This window comes from Hippocampus guttulatus, chromosome 1 (assembly GCF_054856545.1).
Source record: "Hippocampus guttulatus isolate MCC_2025c chromosome 1, RoL_Hgut_1.0, whole genome shotgun sequence".
Taxonomy (NCBI): Eukaryota; Metazoa; Chordata; class Actinopteri; order Syngnathiformes; family Syngnathidae; genus Hippocampus; species Hippocampus guttulatus.
This window is the reverse complement of record NC_141261.1, coordinates 14100928-14122702: the sequence shown is the minus strand read 5'-3', so window position 1 is coordinate 14122702 and position 21775 is coordinate 14100928. Positions and strand designations below refer to the sequence as shown.

Below are 21775 nucleotides of genomic sequence, written 5' to 3'. Positions count from 1 at the left end.
TTTTCGGACTTTCTGGATCCCATCTTAGTCCAATTTACTCGTGCAAATGGATGTCATGTGCTGCTAGTACGTTGATCAAATCAAAGCAAAATCTGATTGGATGCTGACTTAGTGGTGAGGTCGCACTTCCAGTATTTTTTTTTCTTCTTCCACGAAAAGCTCAATATTTCAGAACCAATAAGAAAAAAACAAGAGCTTAAGTTTCCCTAAACAAGCTCAAGAAGAAGAAAATACAATTTTTCTGATCAAGTACAGCAATGCTTCGCAAAAAAAATAGTAGAGTAGACCCAAGTCGCGGTAGAGTGAGTCAGAAGTGGATGGCGTACAGAGAGAAAATCCCTTGCACACAGACAATGACGTTTAGTCCAGATTGCTTCCATGTCCTGAGGCCAGAGCTTCATGCTTGCTTCTAATCAAGGCACGTCTCAAACGTAGTCATGAGACGGTGACGAGAATATCGACCAACACAAAAAGGAGGGTGGATGGTAAAAGACCCTGTCAAGGGAATTTTTGTTTCTAAATACGGTATACCGTACAAGTCTGAAAATGATTGCTGAAAAAAAGTGCTTATATAATACTGAACTTTGGCGACATAAAAAAATATCAGGAACATTGAAAAACAGTTTACTATTTTTTTTAGGCGTGGCTAAAACGGTGCCGAGGGTCGCATTTGGAAGTTGTAACACAAGTCTTCCCCTCCCACATTATATCAGAACTTGAGCAACTTTTTTTTTTGTATCAATGGTCATCTGGTGCAATTACAAGTTACTTAGTTACCAGGCTTTTGCTCTGTGAGCTTGCAGCTGGCTAACGCTAAGGCCTCAAGATGACCCGCTGGGTTTTTTCTAGCCACTGGAGACTTGAAGATGATGTATTTTCACAGCTGAATCCTGTAGTGACGTGTGTGGATAAGAAAGAAGCTAGACAAAGGAGCATCCATATTTCAGCAGGGCGTGGTTTCACGCATTCAGCGGACACGCCCATAGCGCTGGAGAGCTGACACAATGGCTTCATTTTTCATGATTGTGAAGCCTCATTTGAAGCATTCGGGATTGCTTTAACCAGTCAAATTGGCGTCATTTACAGGACATTTATTTTCACTCGATAGCGACTTTAAAGTCATCAAGAGAGTGCGGAGAGGAGAGTGGTGCACCTCCAAGGTGAGCTTCCTTCTTCCAATCCACACTTAATCACAGCATGGGGTCATGGGGGAGAGTTAGAACAGCATCAACAACATGGCCATTAGACTGTGTCGACATGAAGAACTTTCCCATTCATAATTTCAAGTATGAGGGTGTAGAATTTGGTAGTGATCCAGAGGACAATTGTTTGGCCTTGGAGGAGGCCTGTGCTCTATTGAGTGGCATTCATGTCAAGCCCGTGATTCTCATGACATCACAGGGAAGCTATTCTGCCCGGCAACCCGCCCCCGTCCTTAAAATCTGTCACTGGATAGGGTATTATTTCCCAGAGCGCGTGAGACCCTTCCATGCACATGTGAGCGCCTATACACACACACACACACACACACACACACACACACACACACACACACACACACACACACACACACACACACACACACACAAAGCACTTAACCCATGTTTACAAAACCCCTGATCCCCAAAAGCTCTTCCAGCTGTGCTCTGGGTGTATAAGCGTGTTTGTGTGCGGGTGTGCATGTGTGCGTATGCATGTGTGTGCTTCTTCTTAACCTTTACAATCAATGTAACATCAAAAATGACAGCGACTTGGTGCTCTCTTCATCGTTTGGAAGTCTTTTTTTTAAAGATCAGGTCGGACTGACTAAAAGAACACTATGTTGTGGAGAAAAGAACGTGAGATATTGTTGCAACATTAGAGTCCATTAGTATGACTGTTGGTGGGGGTTTTCAGCTGCAGATGAGTAAGGATCTAAGGGACGTGGCTCTTGCTGGGGTGCCAGAATTGCCAGTTCAACAGGCAATACAAATGGAGACAAGTCATATTTGTGTGGCCACAATGACAGACAAAACCAGGAACTAATCCTAACCCAACCCTTATCTTAACCACTAACTCTAATCATAGCACGAGACACGAAATCTAACTAGCAATGTGACAAGTAGCGGGCATCTTTGTGGAATTAAAAAAAAAAAAAAAAAAAAACATGGAACAAGCACTTGAAATGCTTCTAAAATCCTCCCTCACAAATAAATCCACAAAAAAAACAATTGACTGCTCAAATACACGACCTCTTCTCCTGCCCACACTGCTCTTCTCCCTATTTGTGCTCATTAGCATATTTCTCAGATCACTTCAACCTCTTTCATTTTCTCAACAATCGATAGCGGCCTTGTAATCTGGTTTGCTTCGTGTATGGATTGGGGATTTTCAGGGTTTTTTTGGTCTTGAATTCAAATTACTTCCTATTCACTTTCACGCATCTAATCCCTAGCAGGTGTACAGGTTTTTGTCATACCGGAGCTGAAACTACTTCCTGCTTCCATGTTTAAGAATCATGGAAAATGTCATCCATCCATCCATCCATTTTCAATACCTCTTATCCTAAACAGGGTCGCTTTGCTGGAGCCCATCAGTCCTTACGAGCCGAATGCTGCAGGCAAACTGAATGCGAGCTGAGTGTTTCTGGCGGCGCATTTCCAATATGGGACAATATCATTGCGTGTTACCGAGAGGACCGAGAGATAAACGACACAGCCAGCTCCCTATAGCTACAGGGACCGAGAAAAAAAAGGGAGCATGCTTGAATAATGGCAAACGAGGATGTTGCCATACCTGATGAGTGTACTGATTTGTTTACAGCTGTTGAACTGTCAACCAAGGTAGCATTGATAGCAGGTTGAAGTTGCCATTGCAACCAGATGGAGCATTTTTGGGGAAATTTTGTCATGTTAAGAACTAACCCTAATTACCAAAACCAATCATGAACTCAAACTTTTAACCATGGGCACTAACTCTAATCACTAGCTCGAACCACTAGCCGAAGCTATTGACGCTAACCAACCAACCAACAGTACCGGTAATTCAAACAAAAAGCAGCCAACCCAAAATTTGTTAAAGAAAAAAAAATCTTTAAATTTGTCATTCTTGTGTCCACTAACCTCCCACTGGGCTGATCTTGTTGGTGATGGCGTATCTCAGTATCCGCTCCTCCTTCACGTACATCACAAACACTCTCTCCATGGTGATCTGCTGGGTCTCGAGAGGCGGAACCCGGCTGTCGTGTCGACAGTCACGGTAGGTGATGTTCTGTTTTAGTTGGAACGAGAAGGACTCGGATCCTCCATCCGGCGAGACCACGGTAAACTCCCTCACGGAGTTGGAGGTGGCAACTGGAAACAAACACAACGGGTGCTTGTATAAGCAAATGGCACACCTTAGTGTCGGGCGACTTCAGTGGCCGTCGTGTTACCTGAAGGGTAGTAATGGTACGTCTCCTTAAAAGGATCCATCGTTACTTCAGCAGCAGGAGGGAGAAAAGGTACACTGCCGCTGAGCACAGTGTCCACAGTGAAATGGTTGTTCTCATCGAGGCCTCGCCCTGTCTGACTGATTAGCAGCCGCTGGTTGCCAGGATAAAAGACAAGTTCGGCGTGTCGAGTGAACTCAGCCCCTGACAACGACAAATATTTTCAACACTGATCAGTTCTTTTTTTTTGTTAATCATCTTTATTAAAGTCTCAAACTTTTCCCTATTGTCTGTAAAAAAATAGGATGAATGGTACTTCTGGATGGCAGAACGAGGGACTACCGCTCAGTTAAAGTCAAAAATAAATCAGGCTCTTCTGATGTTCTCAACAGCTCTCCGCCTTGGTCAAAACGATATCATGGGTTTCTCATCTCAGTGTGACGTGTGACGTCATGGTGAAAAGTTGGATAGGGTACCTGTTGTTTTGAATCCTGCTTGGCTGTTGGGCAGCTCCAGAGCAAACAGCCATCCAAACAGCTCTCCAATTGGCGCAGCCGGCATCAAGGCCCAACCCGCTGGCTCAGGGATCTAACCGATCAGGTCAAGGCCAGCAGAGAACCGGGAAGATGAAACGTGAATAGATATGACGTATGATCTTTCGTTGGATTTCGAGTGGTATAAAACACATTTGGGAAGCGCTGCTACCTCACTGACGGCTGTGTAAGCCCTCCCATCTCCCACCACGATGTAAGCATGCAGGTCGATGCTGTTCAGCTCCACAGGAGTTAAACCCACGGTTACTGTCCCACTCAGCTTGCCACTGACGCGCTGGGGGGCCGCTGAAAATGACAACAACAAAAAAAAAAAATGGCTCATGATGCTCATTGTGTTTCACTGAATTCAAAAATATGACAAGAGCACAGCGGGAGCTGTCAACAAACCTTCCGGCAAGCAGTGGCGGCCATTTCCGTAAAAGCCGGGTTGACAGTGACAGCAGAAACCCGTCGCATAATCAGAGCAAAAGGCATTCTGAGAGCACTGCTGCTGGAACCTGTGACAAACACGAATCCATGACTCATAATATTAACAGACAGAGAATACTGCGTAATAATATATGCTTTAGAACTGAAAGCATACCTCGCACATGTTTCCTTATTCTCAGTGGTGTAGTGAATCACTGCAAAACAGGAAAAAAAAAACTCTGAAGATTTTGAAGCGATGACAAGTGCGACAAGTGTTTGACATTATGGTAAATATACAGTATACTGTCGACAGAAAAGAGGTTGGGAAAACATTCCTGAAACACACACGCACACATGCACACGCACACACACACATTTAGGCATGCATGCATGAATACTGTACATACAGTACGAAACACTTGGACACAGACCAGCTGTTGCAATGCTGCATCATCATCTCATAGGCATGTAAAATGCTTCAATACTTGTTTGAAAAGACAAGGATATAATCGCTCTCTGCCAATCTCTAAGCGCCACCTCCCTCCCCCAAATAGAAAGGAAAGAACAAAGACCAGTTTTGTTGCGAGCTTGGTTAAACAGATGGTTACTTGGTGACCAGGCTAACTAAGGTGTGCTAGCTTACCCCGCTCATTAGCCAACATGAAGCTCTTTACCAACTGAATAGCGCTGAAGTAAACTTGTTTAAAAAGTAAAATTGTAATCTAACATGAAAAAAAAATCCAATACTTAAATACAATTAATTTTAGAAAATTACTTTTTACTGCGATTGGCTGGCAAAAGGTTCAGGGTGTCGCCCGCCGACTGACCCAAGACAGCTGGGATGGGCTCCAGCACCCCCCGCAACCCTTATGAGGATAAAGCGGATCAGAAAATGGATGGATGGATGAAAATTATTTTATAAGTACATCAACTGTCTGGTATCATTTAAGCCTTTTCCTAATTCGCTTTATCCTCATAAGGGTCGCAGGCATGCTGGAGCCTATCTAAGCTGTCTTTGGCAGGGGGTACACCCGGAATTGGTTGCCAGACAATCGCAGGGCACACTTACACCGACACAAACAACCATTCGCGCTCACAATCACACCTCAGGCAGAATTTGCAGTGTTCCATTGACCTGCCTCGCATGTTTTTGGAATTTGGGAGGAAACCGGTGTACCCGGACAAAACCCACGCAGGCACGGGGAGAACATGCAAACTCCACACAGGAAGGCCAAAGCTCGAATCGAAAACTGCACCTCTGCACTGTGAGGCCGCCGCGCCAACCAGTCGACTACCGGGCCGCCCTTTGTAGGACTTATGAAGGAAAATGTTATTGCCAAATCAAGAACAAAGTAGGACAGACAACAAACAAGAACTTGGGATGTAACTGTTAAAATCCAAAATACATTGGAAATTACCTTCTTTCATTTCAAACCCAGAAAAATGACATTTTGTGGGGGGTCCAATTTTCCTGTGAACTGATTCTAATTTATGGCAAGGGACATTACCGCCCCCCCCCCCCACACACACACACCTGGTAGTTGCACAACAGCCATATTGTACTGCAGCTGCTGAGGCATAGTTTCCCTCCACTTCCTGTCAGCCATCCTCCGTTCATACATTTAGGACTAAGTATGCCATAAATATAAATTTCTGTGAAGGTGTCTTACCTCCTGTATCAAAGTCAACATCTTCCTCTACACTGACCACGTGACCTCCAGAGGACAGGGGTGGTTCATTTCTGTGAGGGGGATACAAATGTCCCACCTCAACGGGAATCTATAAGAGTAAAAACAATGTTTTAAACTTTAGATGAAAAGTAATGCGACTGAGTGCCAATGTCATGTATCATGACTCCATGATGGCTGATATGCTGAAGGGGTGGAAATTCCAAGTTTTTACAACACCCTGCAAAGTGATGCGTTTGCTCCGTCGCATTAAAAGAGATAAGACATCACAAAAAAATGAAAAGAACACAGAGCAAATAAATGACAGTACTCATATCCAGGTTCACGTTCACCTGGATAGATTTTCACTAGCTAACTTTTGCTGCTAGCTGTTTCGATCAAGTTTCATGACCCTTTTCCACAATGTTCAGTTTTTTGTGTATAGTGTATACTTTGCATAATAGTGGAAATTTACTGACTCCTTACAACAACTAAACACAGCCATTAATGTCTCAACTAAAAAGTGAAAAATTCAAAATTGGGCTAAACGAGCTATTTTCCACCCGTCCCATAAGGTATGAATGTGGTTGAAAAGAGTGTACAGTTCGTACTGAATGTTAATATGCATGAAATTGATTGCACATACATTTTATTTTCATTCCCTATTACCAAACTATTCTGTTCAAGATATTTGAGGTTTTGGAGCACAAGTGGCGACAAAATGAATTATTGCAGGTTTACCTGTGGTCGCTGCTCTTGGGACCACTGAGCGCCTCCATCTGGGATGGCCTCTTGAGGAGGCGGCGGCGCATACTGCCGCTCCGCTACCTCTGAACCGTGCCTGGGTTCAGAGGTCAAAGGTAAATCTTCACCGCCATGCGACACCTCAGACGCTGACAAAGGGAGGTCAGAGCTTCGCGACTGGAGAGTTTCATCGGCGACCGCTGGGCGGAATTCCAGATCTTCACCTGTCAGGGGGAAATCATCGTCCTCCTCTTGATGAGCGGGCTCAAAGTTGCTGTTGTCTTCATATTCTTCAAAGTCATTGTACTCGGGGGTAGTGGCACCCTGGGAGGAACAACCACCGAGAAATCACGGCGAGCAGAGGCATCATGCGTGAAATCCTGCATGACGTTTGATTTAAACACCCCGTGAAGTGAATTCAGACAATTTCGTTGATATGCATCTCGATTCCATGTGGTGCGATATGATTCAAGGACGGTTCGATTCGATTTTGGTTCGATTCTAGTGGGTTTGCGATTTGATTTGATTTGATATGTTTGGGCATAGTTCGAGAAGGTATGATCCAATGCGTTTCGGGCTGAAGGCAGAATCATTTTTACAATATGAACTAACTTTTCAGTACTTAAAATGGCGAATTTGCTTCAAAGAGATTTATCAAGAATGAAGGAGAACTGTATTTGTCGCATTTGAAAGAAGACAGAAGTGATGGTGTTTGGTCCCATTGGCCCTTCTACATCCCATTCTGCGGACTTGGGCCCCCTGGCCCCTTATCTGAGGCCCACAGTCTCGAACTTGGGTCTTAAACTGGACAGTGATTTTAAATTGGACCGGCAAATTGGTGCCATTGTTAAATCCAGCTTCTTTCATCTTTGGCAGCTTGCTGATGTCATACAGCCATTCCTCCCTTCGTCACATCCCGGCAGGATTACTGTGATGCACTGAACTTTGAAGTCAGCCAATCCTCCATGAAGCGTCTCCAGTTGGTCCAGAATGCTGCTGCTCACATTTTGACTGGTACGCGGAAGAGGGAGCGCATAACTCCTACTCTGGCCTCCCTTCACAGGCTCCCTATACATTTTGGAGTTCTTCTGAAGATCTTATTATTTGTTTTCAAATCTTTAAATGCAAATGAACATCTGTTCTCAATCGCCTTACCCGGATAAACAGTGGTTTAAAAGAAATAAAACAGACAAATGTCGAAGAAAATGTGTGGTGCTTGATTGACAGCTTAAAGCGTTCAGAGCGGACACATCGGTTTGCTTTCTCATGATTTTAGAAGCCATGTTTTGTATACGGGTACTTTTGCCGATTGTTTTCAGTCATTCAAATTTGACACGGTCGCTGTATTATGCGGTGTGTGAAATTTAGAAGGCAGATTTATTTATTTTAACTTGAAGAGACTATTAAAAATGAAAAATAAAAATCAAGAGGGGGAAATTACCAGCGTGTGGTCAGGTTCTCTTGGGAGAGGAGTAGCAAGGATGCCACCAATCGATGCAGGGACAATGTTGTCAAAAGAATAGCGGTTCCCAGTGTGGAAAAGCCAAAGGCCTGGAATTCCAGTGTTCCCAACCCTTGAATGGGGGGGAAAAGAAATACAGCCACTTGAGCAATGCCATGAATATTTTCCTTGAAGTAACACTTGTCGCTTAAGCCCCAATTCCACAATAAAGTAGACACGTCTTCTTTGTTAGGATGGGTACAAAGGGTCAACAACAGTTTAACATCACAGCAGATGGGTGCAGCTCGACGCATAAGAGGACATCGCGTTCTCGAGAGACAATGGTCAAAGCCATTTGTGTGGGTTGCCAGCAAATGTGGACGATTACCGTACTTCTTTACGAGTCCCGAGACATCATCGTTTCACGGTAAAATAAAAACAACCGCCTTGCTCACTTCGCAGTCTAACGAGGCAATATGAACATCTGGAAAGAGAACAGAGAAGAGTGCCGGCCACTTTGCTTTGTGCCTCACTATCTCTGTTCGAGTTCATTGCAAAGATGTTTGATGGGTTTGAGGTCAAGGCTCAGGTCAGACTCCTCCACGCCAAAGTCATCCAAGTAAAATTTAATGGACCCGGGGCCCGTAAAAAAAAGAAAAAGGGGGCAGCCTGAAAGGTGGATGTGTCGATGCCTTTGACCACTGCAACAAGAACTACGACAAATAATAATGAATTTGCTTAATATGATATCCAAACAGGCATTCAATGCCAAGGAGATCTATTTTTTAAGATTCTAGGAAATCAAACCCATGTACATCTTTATATTTTTTTACCTTTTTTTTCCCCACCTGGCAGCGTTAAGAAGGGTCTAAAAATGGCTGACACCGAATGACTTTGATTGATTGGCTTCAGTGGGCTTGACAAATTCAAACCGAAGGACCTCGCCGCCTTCCCGTTTGTCGTTCTGTTCTCGGTATTCAAGAGAGGCGCGTGTATGACTGGCAACAAAAGCTTTCAAGCGTCACGGCTTTGTACTAACTGGGTGAGACGTTTGATACTCTGTTCATCGCTGGTCACGCTGTAGTAAGGTCCCTCGGTTCGGGAAAAATAGAGATAGGTGACTTCTCCTCTGCTGAATCCGACTCGGGCGGCCAGCTCTATCGCCACTTTAAAGGACTCCTGCATGGGAAAGGAAACCAACAATACAAAAGTTGTCCGGACAGGCGAGGTTATGTTTTCACTGGTGTGTGGGACGCTAAGCTATGATGCTAAGCATCTGCATGCGGGAGTGTTCAAGGAAAACAAGCACCTCCTTGTTTCTGCTCAGTTTACCTTGGGCCTCGTCCCAAAGAAGTTCAGGCCACCCTCGGGGTAGAGGAAGAGCGCGTACGAGTCGCTTTCGTCGTAACCAATCACTGCCTGGAAGGTGTTGACCTGGAGGAGGGAGGAAGTTTGCACTTCAAAACTAAAATGGCGAGCTCAAATACTTCCAAGCGAGAACATAAGAAAGGAAAAGTTTTTGGCACAGAGAGGACTTACAGCTCAGTCAAGCTCCCATTCAGGGAGATGCCGATACACAACAAGGAAATCACGTTTTCAAATAGCCAAAAGCAGAAAAGGGCTGGCTAAGTCATTCGGTTGCGCACCTGTCGACGAGCAAAACACGTTCATCGTATTCCCTGAAAGCACTTCATTTGAAATGAAGGCGCTTTTCAGTCTTTTCACTGTAGTCAAATTACGAGTAACCAACTATTGTCAAGACCTTCCCACGGCGCACATATTTGAAGGACTGTTAGTTACTCCATGTGATTGTCATCTGCGCACACACACAATTCCCAAGCGAACGATGAGCACAGCTGTCTTCCTGTGTGCGCGGATATTTTTCATGGTGAGGTTAAAGACGCAGGACTCGCACGTCTTCTTCACCTATAGCCAAGGAAAGCACACATGTGCGTTCCTCCTAATTGTTTACGGCGACATCTTTAAACTATCTTTGTTCTTTCTTGTAGCCTCCGGGGCTTGTTTTAATTAGCGCGTCTGCTCTGGGAGGCTGCGCGGTGTCTATATGAAATCTGGTTTTGCTTGGTCTTTTAAACAGTGACGTTCATGTCATGTTGAAGAGGGAGACACTGTGGATATATATTTTTTTAAAAAGTCAACATATCCCTGTTCAAATGCCAGGCTTTTGTGATACAAAGTGTCAAACTGAACTGATACGATGTGGTTGCAATCCCAATTCTAACTGGGATAGGGCTGTATGTGTTTCGAAGTGACCGATCACTTTGAAACTCATGTTAATGGGTGTCAGCACACACGATTTAAAGTGCCTTTGACGTACCCCCATAAACATTTCAGATGTTCTAGAAGGCTTTTCCTGATATGGTTGGTTTTGTTTTTCCAAGGAGAACCCAGTTTATTGCTATTTCAAACGCCGTAAAATTCCCGCCACCTCGGTTTTAAGGCCCCAGTTCCTGTGGAAGAATAACAGCCCAAAAGCATGATGGCACTTACGAAAATAGGTTGTGTGTAGACTTTTTTTTTCCGCTTATAACAAGTGAGGTCTAGAATGGTTCCTGGGTGATAGATGACACTGTCGATAGTTAGTGAGACAGACATGTAGGGAAGGTAGATCACCAGATAGGCAAAAAAATACTGGTGGCAAGACTTGGGAGTTGGATTTTACTGACCACAAACATCCACACCCACCCCCAAGCCAATTTGCACTCAGTGTCCCTTTGTGTGGGTGTACGTTTGACACACAGGCCGAAGACATCTAAGACAGCCCCCCCCAAACTCCCAACACCAAAAAAAAACAAAAAAACAAAGGCTTTCTTTCCTCACCTTTTCATTACAAGCATGAGTGTAGATGTGTGCACACAGTCTCACACACACACACACACACACACACACACACACACACACACACACACACACACACACACACACACACACACATATAATGACCTAGGAAGTTTCGTAAAGAGACGGCAAAGTCACACTCACCTGCAAAAACAACACAAAATCATCTTATGCCTACAAAGCCAGCTGTGTACCGAAACTGGTTATTTTCTTTTTGGAGGTGGGGGTTCAATTTATTCGTAGTAATGTTTGTAGCAGTCGTAGTTGTCGTGGCACCCATGGGCGACGTGGATGTTGTGTTGTGGGACATCTCAAAAGCTATTTCTAGTATAGCCAGCAGGTCGCTAAAAACGGGACAGCAGGCCGCGAGAGGCCCATGGGCCGGACTTTGGGAAGCCCCTGATTTCGATGAATCAACAAACAGTTTTGAAAACTTCCACTATGAGATTTTTTTTTTCAAACCTTCATTGGTTTAGCGTTCAACATCAAACACATAAATGATCCAAAATCACATGTGTCATCTGTTTTCATTTCAAAGAGTATTGCATAAAGCACCCCTTTAGCAAGCGAGTTTACGCAATGACTCAACTGATTTCGTATGACCCGACGCTGACCTGCGGACAGTCACTTGGGAGCAAGTATTCAAGAGAATACTTGCTGTTTGTTTCTACTCTACAGATACCTTGCTGGACACATCGTCCTTCATAAAAACAGACTTCATTATCTTTTGGGTAAGATCAAATGAAGACATTCACAAACATCTGCTTTTACTTTGCAAGACAATGACCAACACGGTAACTAAATCATTTTCAAAAAGGTTGCCGATGACAGCATCAATCCCACTTGTGTGATATTGCTTAATTGTGGTTTGGGCACGGTGTTCGACCGGTCAGCAGAGGCGCAGGGTTCGATCCTGGATCCGGCCTTCCTGTGTGTGGTTTGCATGTTCTCCCCGGCCTTGCGTGGGTTTTCTCCGGGTACTCCGGTTTCCTCCCACATTCCCAAAACATGCATGGCAGGCTGATTGAACACTCCAAATTGTCCTTAGGGGTGAGTGTGAGCGCGAATGGTTGTTCGTTTCTGTGTGGCCTGCGATTGGCTGGCAACCAGTTGAGGGTGTCCCCCGCTTACTGTCCGGAGACAGCCGGGATAGGCTCCGGCACGCCCGCCACCCTCGTGAGGATAAGCGGATTAGAAAACGGATTTGGGTGTTTTTTTTTTTTTTAAATCACTAAATTACACCAAATAATCACCATCAGTCTGATGCTTGCCGTGTGAAGCGAGTTGAGCCGAGTACACTGTCACCATATACAGTACACTGTCACCATATACTGCACTTGTATCGCAAGTTGGCACTCACAAGTAAAGGCGTAAAATTTTACTCCCGGTATATCTTGTGAGTTGAGTCGCTCAGATTTTAGGGCACGCTAAAAGGCAAAAAGTGAGAAACTCATCATTTAGCAGCGGTCTTTAGAAAAGCATTTCGTTTGTGTTCGCAATAATACGGACATCGGTGATACTTTGAATCAATGTAATCGTGAAATTAAATTTCCATACAATGCCATCTTGACAGCACCCAATGGGCCCCCTCCCCCAAACAAATATGACCCCCCCCCCCCCCCCCCAGTACACATCCTGAGTGGCACACAGGACTCAGTTCACACATCCTCAACAGTCCACCCCCCACTGAACTCCACCCAGCACCTCCGGCTAATCTCTTCAAAGCAAGATGCTATCAGTCCCGAGACCCTCAGACCGCTGTGATGGGCAAGGCCATTTAACCCCCCCCCCCCCCGCCCCAAACTTCCTCTGAAGACGTTCAACAATTTAATACATTCACAGGCTCTCATCCACATTGTCACAAAGTCAATCGACTTCAAGGCAATGGTCACTGACGCGCGTAGCATTTATGATTTGCACATTTGACTCTTTGCTCCGTCGGGTCGGGGGAGTACGAGGGGCTGACAAGTGAGATAAAACAGCCTGTGAAAGGCAAGCAAAGACAAACACAGATGAGAGGGCGAGACACGGGACCATCCCCTGTGGTTTTCCGCCAACCACTCCCTCCATCATCCATCCATCTCTCCATCCTATGTGACTGAAAGATAAAGCTAGCGCAGCAAGCTTTTATTCAGCTTCCTCGCAGAAGCGAATTCACGCATGGCCAAACGTATTCACAACTTATACTTAACTCATTCACTCCCAAAGACGTTTTTAAACGTCTTTTCAGACTTGGTCTGGAATTGGCTGGTACTGAATGAGTTAAGAAGAACAAATACATGGGGCGGAAGAAGAAAAAAAAACCTGATGGAAAAATAGAACCCCCAGATCAGCTCCTGTACATAAGTAAAAGAGTAATGACTCTGAAAAGTACTGAAGTAAAAGACGAAAAAGTCAAAATTTGTACTGTCACTTACAATACTGACCCCAAGATATCGATCAATGAAGCTGTCACCCTTGGATGACTTTTTTGTGCGTGCGTGTGAGACTGAAAAAGGAAACAAGTCTCTTGACAAAAGTGAGGAGTACAAACTAACATGTACATGACCATGTTGTCAAACGCCGGTAAAAAAAATAATCACTGACTAAATACTCGAAATGCATGGCTGAGGGATTGGACATACGGATGTTGGTCAAGGCACCACCGTATGGAAGGCAGCTGTAGAAAATCATCACAAGACAAATACACACGTCCGGATAGCTTAAAAAAACAACTTAATGTTAAGTACAGCAGCGAAATATTTGTACTTCATTACTTCCCACCACTGACTAAATCTCGAGCACTCTGCATGGTCCAGCGTTTAGATATACAGTACACGTACACCGAGTAGTGATATATTCATGCTCAAAGGTCCTGTTGATTCTATTTTGGGGATGGGGCGGGGGGACGGGGCATTTTGGCTTCTAGTCGAGCTTGTTTCTTGGAGTGGATGGAGTGTTTTGCCTTGTGGCCTTCCAAAATATTTGTTTCATGTAATGCAGGTTGGCTTCATATCCAACAATGTGAAATTTGACTCCATTAAAAACTCTGCTCGGTGCAGATGCAACCAATTTCAAATTAGATCATTTTAGATACGTGCACACTGCATACGCAGTCAAGGGATTCATGAGGTTTTATTCAAAAAGATCGACGATTGGTTTCGGTAGTAACCGATTTGGGGAAAACAGAAAAAAAAAAGGAAGGAGTCGCCAACAGATCTTGGGATTGGGATAGTTTTTGTCTAAATTGAAAGGGAGTGGAGGACAATTTGATGACCCGGTAAAATGACCTCTGACCTCTTGAAAAGGTTAAGCGGGAGATTAGCAGATGAAGGAGACCCCTGAGGCTGAATACACGAAACCTCCAAGAATTCAGGCTAATTGTTCACTCGGCGCTGTACATCTGTGGGCAAGTCGTCTTACCTTGTTGGAGGTCCCCCCGCTGGTTGGAACGGTCTCCTCATATGCTGCCACATTCTCCCATGTTGCCACTACGGCGTGGGTGGGTGTGAATTTGGCGTCCGGGAAACCCCGGTGAACTTCCTGCCGCGTGGATGATGGGGGGGAGAAAAAGAATACAGTTGGCAAGTGTTTTACTCATTTACATTGAACAAGGCCAAAAACGCGTCCAGAAAAACATTCCAGGTCTTTTTCGGATCAGAGAAGGCAATTACCATTTGCGGGCTGAACACAACTTCAAAATATTAAACATATGCAAAAACAGTTTGTGGTGTGAAACTGTGGAAAAGGATGTGTGGAGAGCCTTGAATACCCGTCAGGGTTTAAAGCACATCTGATTAAAGTCAACTTCAGATGTTCTTGAGGGCTTTTCCGAATATATTTGGCTTCCTAGCAGAAGCCTGAACATTTCGTAGCAAGACCGATTGCTGCTGCTGTATGGGAAATGTGTACTTTGGGGATGTGTTCAAACTAAAAAAAAGTTCAATGGACCAATGTCTCGGCCTCTTGCTAAGCAGGCTAACAAGCGCGTGGTTAAAAGCAATTAGCCATCAAAGTGCAAACGACGCTTTGCTCTTTTCCTTTTGTCAACGCACCTGGGCCACTCTGTTGAGCACGCTAGGCGTCTCGGTCACCCTGTAGAAAATCTGTCCTCGTCCTCCGCTGGTGTCCATGTCAGCCAGAAACGGCGCCACCACCGGGAAGTCCGTGGGGAAGCCGTCGTCCACGTACTGCGTCTCCATCGGCAAGTCCTGAGCTGATATGAACCCGTTGGTGGCCACCTGGACAACGTCACAAAGAGGTCAACGTTCCGGTGTTATTTTTGAACCGTGGATACAAGAGCACCCCCCAACTGAGCCTTTAAGTCCACCCAAGTCCTTTTTCAATGCACCAACAACATTCTCGAGGAGGATCACCCACCTTACTGCACACTAATGTGCTGTTGACATGTGCAGTGGATAGAAAAAGTCGACACACCCCTGTTCAAATGGCAGGTTTTTGTGGCATTAAAAAAAAAGGGGTTACCAACATAACCTTTTCCGTCATATTGCAGCCTCTAACTTGCACAACTGAACTGAATTTTTACAAACCATTTCGAGAGACAAGTGAGATAATGTGGTTGCACAAGTGTGCACACCCTCTCACAACTGGGATGTGGCTACATTCGAAATTTAACAATCACATTTCAACTTCTGTTGAATGGGAGCCGTCGCACACTTGCCACCTTTTAGGGCACCTCGGATGACCTTAAAATAAAGTTCAGATGTTCTAGTAGGCTTTTCCTGACAGTTGTTTTTTCTAGCAGATGCTTGAAGGTTTTATGCGAATAATGACTGCTATTTCAAACTGTTCATCATTCACGCCACACAATTTCAGTAAAACACATTTTCACATCGTCCGATTAAACCAAGGTTGATTTTTTTGGGGCATTTTGGCAGGTATGTTTGGCGCAAACACATCACTGCTCATTACTAGTAGAAGAACACCATGTCGACAGTGAACCATTATGATGACAACATCATGCCTTTGGATGGGTTTTTTGTCTTTTTCAGAGGGAATGAGTCAAGATGGAGGGAATATGATCAATTCAAAATAGTTGTCAATATGAGCACAAAACATTCAGGCATCCGCGACAAAGCCAAAACACCTCAGCTTTATTTGGGCGTTAATTCCCGGCGCTTTGAACTGTGGTAGGTGTATTTTGACTCCTTTTTAATGTTACTGTACATGTGAGGGGTTAATTCTGAACCCAACCACACCCCCGGTTTGAAGAGGGTGTGCACACTTGTGCAACCACATTATTTTAGTTGTTGTTACACTCTTGATAATATATTGTGAAAAAAAATCAAAAGAGTTGTACAAGTTGTAGACCACTAATGGTGGAGGGAAATATGATCCGTTTTTTTAATATCACAAAAACCTGTCATTTGAACAGGGGTGTGTAGACTTTTGATATCCACTGCGAATGATGAGCATGGTATATTTACTTTTTGCTGTTTGCTTCAGTTTTCTAATCATTCACTGCATTTGTATTGCTGCTTTACTTTGTAGATTAGGAGAACACCCCCCCCCCCACACACATTTAATCCACAAAACAAAAAGGCAACACCTGCACAAATCTAATGGCCTCACGTGGTCCAGTAAGGATCCCATTTACCGTCCCCAGTATTAACTAGGCTTTTACTGAGACCACCATGAGATGATATAGCTCTACACCCCTCCTCTCAAACAGATGAATCAATTGCCATATAAAATAAATAAAACAAGAACATAAACCTAGCAAGAGTTATTTGCGATGTGTTTACTCTGCTCCCTTTACTTGTCACTGAATGGAAAAACTCAAGTCCGGGCCTCATTCAACCGCTGCATGTACATGTTAAATAAAGAAAATAATTACATGCTATTTGAGAAAACAGAGATGTTCACTCTTCCGAGTGAGAGAACTTGGATTCTGCTGCAGTAGTAGGGGGAGAAGGGGGGGCAAAGACAAAAAAAGAAGTCAAGGCATGCAAATGTACTTACATAAAGCTGATAGAAGGGGGTGTCGTAGAAGTAGAAGGGTTTAGGCAGAGAGATGACTTTGGAGGTTTCATCATCTCCTTCTTCCAAAAGTGAATCTCCACTTAACATGCCATAGGGGAATATTTGGGCCCTCGGGATGGCCGCAACAGCGCACATGCTGCAGCACAGGCCCAGAAGGTAAACAGTCACCATTTGCCCTCTCTCCATTGCAGAAGGAGCTGCAGCAAGGGGACAGCTGGACTCACGGGGAGCAAAGAGAGAAGAAGAACTCCTCAACTCCACTCAGCAGAGGCGCTAATACTCAGTGAGAGGGAGGGAGGAGTTAAGGGGATGCTGGTGGGGCATACGGGGGTGGTGGTGGTGGGGGGGGGGGGGGGGGGTAGTGTGGGTGGCGACAGCGGTGGAAGCAACATCTGTCTCAAATTAAGACAAAACAAATAGAGCATTTTTAATCCAGATGCAACTTTATCGGTTTCGCAACGACAAAACCGTGAATTATTTTTACACACTTGGACGCGATCGCCTTCGGCGCACAAATCACACATTCCTTCATTTTCATATTCCTCATGGAGTGCTTGGATTCTCTTGACATAAATAAAAGTCCCGAGATATAAATTTAATATTAACGCTACTTTTAAACAGAATTCCCCTCTCCATTGTGGGGGTTAAATTCCAAACCGCCCCCGCAATGAGTGAAATCGAGTGATATACAGTTGGCATGTTTTTTTTTTTTAATGGTCTTTACAGCAACTTACATTTTCTTCAAGGTCTTTAAACACATTTTCAAAATAATCCATCAATCCGTCCATCCATTTCCCGAACCGTTTCTCCTCCTCACGAGAGTCGCTGGCGTGCTGGAGCGCATCCCTGCTGTCTTCTGCAAACACATTTTAGTACAGAAGACACATTGAGAAAGCACAAGAGCGATGGATAACACTAAAATGTTGCACAAACACTGGTAGCGATCCCCTCTGTGTTTAGGGTGAATAAATGCTGTTATTTCCAAACTAACAAACTTATCATCTCACAAGATCCATCAATAATTATTCTAAATCAGCAATCATTCTAGAATGAAACTCGAGCCGTCACATTCTGTAGGCAGAAAAAGCAGGATGACATGAGATCTCATTCAGTAGTTGACAACAAAAAAAAACTAGGCTCTGTTGAAATACTTCCTATTTTATTTTTGTTCTTTCAAAATACTCAAACTCAATGAGTTGATGTTAGAATTACACCCAATGTAAATTCGTGTTATAAACTGCACAAAAAAATAAAATAAAAAACGGTGACATTGTGGTACAGTACTGTGAACCTTGAACAAACCATGGAGGGGTGGGGATGTGGGGCGGTTACTGTATTTATGAAATCTAAAAGTAGATTTCAAGTACAGTGGTGCCTTGAGATACAGGTTTAATTCAATCTTGAATCAGATTTCCCCAAGGAAATGAATGGAAACAATTATTCCGTTCCGGTGATGCAAACAAATGAAGAAGTTTCACTCAAATATTCTGAGTAACTCAGCAATCTGCAGTAATATTTGCTGTTTCAGGGGATAAAGAACATATGCATGTGTGTATTGTTATATTGTCTGTCTACATGTGTTATTGCATCATTTGTGTTCAAATATTCCTTGCTAACAGGCTTTGGCATGCGCGCCACCCTTGTGAGAATAGGCGGATTAAAACCCATGTTTGTAAACCAAAGAAGAAAAATTAAAATTAAAAAAATCGGTCAAATGATGCCTTGTATCTTGAAAAATTCAAAAATCAGGTCACTCGTCTCTCAAGGCACCACAGTAGTTATGAAATTGAATTTAAAGTACACCATGGCACCAGCGAGCAGCACAGTGGACGAGTGGCTGGTACGTCAGCCTCACAGGTGTGTGGTTTGAAGTTCGAATCTTGGCTCCAGCCTTGGTGTGTAGAGTTTGCTTGTTCTTGTCGTGCTCCCGTGAGGTCGCCTCTTCACACGTTCCAAAAACAGACGCGTTAGGATCAGTGAAGACGAAATCAGGGGTCTGCTGTTAAAAGATATCACGAGCCACGATGCGTGAGGCAGGGACCGAAAATAGAATTGACGCCCCCCCCCTCCCAAAAAAAAAAGAAGTCCAAGCATGAATTCAAGGACCTTGCTTTACTGTGTGCTAAAACCTTCTTAGTCCATATGAGAACATGATTCATGCGGTGTGTCAATACTGACCGATGAATGCAATTCTGACAGACTTAGGGCGTAGGGTGCCATCTAGCGTCTGTAAAAGTACATTACATAATTTCATGGTAAGAATTGTGTGTACAAAAGCATTTAAAATTATAAACTACTGTGAGAATATACTGTTTGGGCATCAAAACTACACTTGAATGTAGGAATATTTTAAAAAACTATACTTCTTAATAAGTCAATTCAAATATATTGTATGTAAGTTCAATCAAACGTGTAAGGAAAGGTTTTTAAAAAATCCACTCTTTAATATAAATGCAAATGTGTTGAATGTAAACGTTGAAACTGTACTTAGGCAGTGATTCTTTTGCATACCACTAGAGGGGGCCCACACATCTCTAGGGCAATCATTCTCTTGTACACCACGCACGAGGTACCCTACCATCTTTAAAAATATGTATTTAAACAGTATACCAAATGCTCCAAGTACCACCATTAAAGATTAAAATTAACATACAGTGTAATAGTAGTTCTAAGTGTTAATGAAAATAATATTGCAAGTCACTGTAACATCACAATTTGAACATTTACCTCTGGTCCGAAGTAGAGGAAAATTGTCTGAATCGTACTTGGCCAGTCATGCTTTTTGCATGCCACTAGAATGGGCCAAAGTATTGTACTGCACTGTCATTGTGGTGTTCGTTTAAAATTGGGTGATTGCATGAGTTTTTCCCACGGCCATCCGACACTGTAAGATTCAATCAATAACTTCAGCACTATTCCAGAGGTGGCAAAAACACCCACAATGCAGAAGTGCAGATATTTTGGCCAAAAAAAAGGAACAGAAAGAGCAACAACACAAAAACCAAAAACAAACAAAAAGATTCTGGTCAAAGTAGAAGCACGAGTTCAACTACTTTACGAAAGTTAAGTCCTTTGAAATGTCAGCAAAAAGTAAAAATGATTATTAAGCACTGAAAAAAAATACTGAAAAACAGTAACAGTGTTTGTACTTTCCACTGCACTGCGCGATGCAAATCCTCCATCCTGTAATTAATGATTGTGACTGCAATAAATATCTGACGCTGCTGACCTCAGCTTGCATTTGTGGGATAGGATACCCACAGAAAAAAAATCCAATAAATTCATCAATAATTCAGAGGGGGGCCATTAGTGTGCACACGGAAACAAATGCACAGAAATGATGTGTTTCGGTCACTATTGGGACACTGTTTGCAGTCATTTCTGGGAAAATCTGTGTGCGTGCGTGTGCGGTGTCGAATCTATGAAGGTGGCATTTGCCAGCTCTTTAAGCACCTGCCATGCTTCCGCCACAACAATAAGCTGTAGACAAGCAGGGGACTCACAGATTCAGACTTTAATCAATAAGTGGAGAGCGTACACAAAGAGCAAAGGGCAATGCACTCTTGAGTTGGGATTCACGTGGATCAGTGCAGGCTCAAGGGTGGATCAGTTGGAAATGGCAGCACATGTGCAACTACATCAATAAAGCTGATTTCGGAGGCCGTGGGGGTGGGGAGGGGGGCAATCCTGTATATGATAATTGCATAGAGCAGGACTGTTTGCATCACGGGCTAAAAATTCCACTTTCGTACAGACCTTGGTTTTAGGTTTGGACCAGCAAAATATATTTATTTTTTTTGTGTAACCAGGGACAAACTTGATGGCTTTTTGAATTGTGACTACAGAATTTGACGAGAGCGGCATTTTAAAGTCTAGAATTTCTTTCAAGTTTCAAGGGGCAATAAATATGATGCATTCATCTTTTGCATGCCAACAGTTTCATACACTGCACATACTGGGTATATTAGATCATAATGATTTGCACGAAAAGACACGATCTATTACTTTCTATAATATATAGGTTGTCCCAAATGCATCATGCTTGAAACAGCTTCATGGCCGTCACGCTGCTCTAAAGCGTCGTACAACGTCCTTGTTTCATGGTAACCTTCCAAAACAGGATGTGGTTTTCGACAAACAAAGGCAGCAAAGAGTCGACTCCGACCATCACTGATGGAAACACCGAAGTCCTGGGGCAGGCTTTCGCGCAAAGCTAATTATGTACCTGTAGTCGATCCTCGTGAGAACGTACGTCGACGGACATCACGAATTCGTACGTTACAACGGTTGTTCGTTGTAACTGTTTCCAATAAAATGGCCGCCAACTACGATGTACGGTATAATACGGTATGAACATTTCGAGATGTAAAAACACGAACATGTCAATTCCAAAAAAAAAGACTTTTTAAGATACGAAACAAACAAGCGTAGCGTTCCTACTTCACCACTGAAAACGTTCAGGCAGCAAATGGTAGCCGCCATCTGCCACTGGCAGTGCCGCCGACGAAGCCAACTGTGGTCATTTTAGAGCAGTGGTTGTTAACCTCGTTAGCGGTACCGAACCCAACCAGTTCTTATGCACGTTCGCCGAACCCTTAATTAGTGAAAGATAAAAATATGATTCTTTTAACAAATTCAATACATTAAAAAATACATTTATTAAAAACAGAAAAAAGGAAATACAATTACACGGCATAAGTATAGTTTTTTT

General features: G+C 43.6%; 1 protein-coding gene across 1 annotated transcript in view; it reads right to left on the bottom strand.

The window, feature by feature from the left end:
* The window catches only part of nid2a (nidogen 2a (osteonidogen)), a 39774-nt gene extending 22491 nt beyond the window's left edge, over nt 1–17283 (bottom strand). The window contains exons 1-14 of the mRNA XM_086111691.1: nt 17044–17283; nt 15117–15302; nt 14485–14604; nt 9556–9657; nt 9263–9402; nt 8224–8356; nt 6780–7106; nt 6042–6150; nt 4547–4586; nt 4351–4460; nt 4115–4248; nt 3886–3997; nt 3413–3613; nt 3102–3332 (exon numbers count right to left, since the gene is read on the bottom strand). Of these exons, the coding sequence (XP_085967817.1) occupies nt 3102–3332; nt 3413–3613; nt 3886–3997; nt 4115–4248; nt 4351–4460; nt 4547–4586; nt 6042–6150; nt 6780–7106; nt 8224–8356; nt 9263–9402; nt 9556–9657; nt 14485–14604; nt 15117–15302; nt 17044–17250 (2152 nt within the window). The 5' untranslated portion in view covers nt 17251–17283. The remainder of the gene's footprint in view (nt 1–3101; nt 3333–3412; nt 3614–3885; nt 3998–4114; nt 4249–4350; nt 4461–4546; nt 4587–6041; nt 6151–6779; nt 7107–8223; nt 8357–9262; nt 9403–9555; nt 9658–14484; nt 14605–15116; nt 15303–17043) is intronic.
* Nucleotides 17284–21775: the final 4492 nt, after the last annotated feature.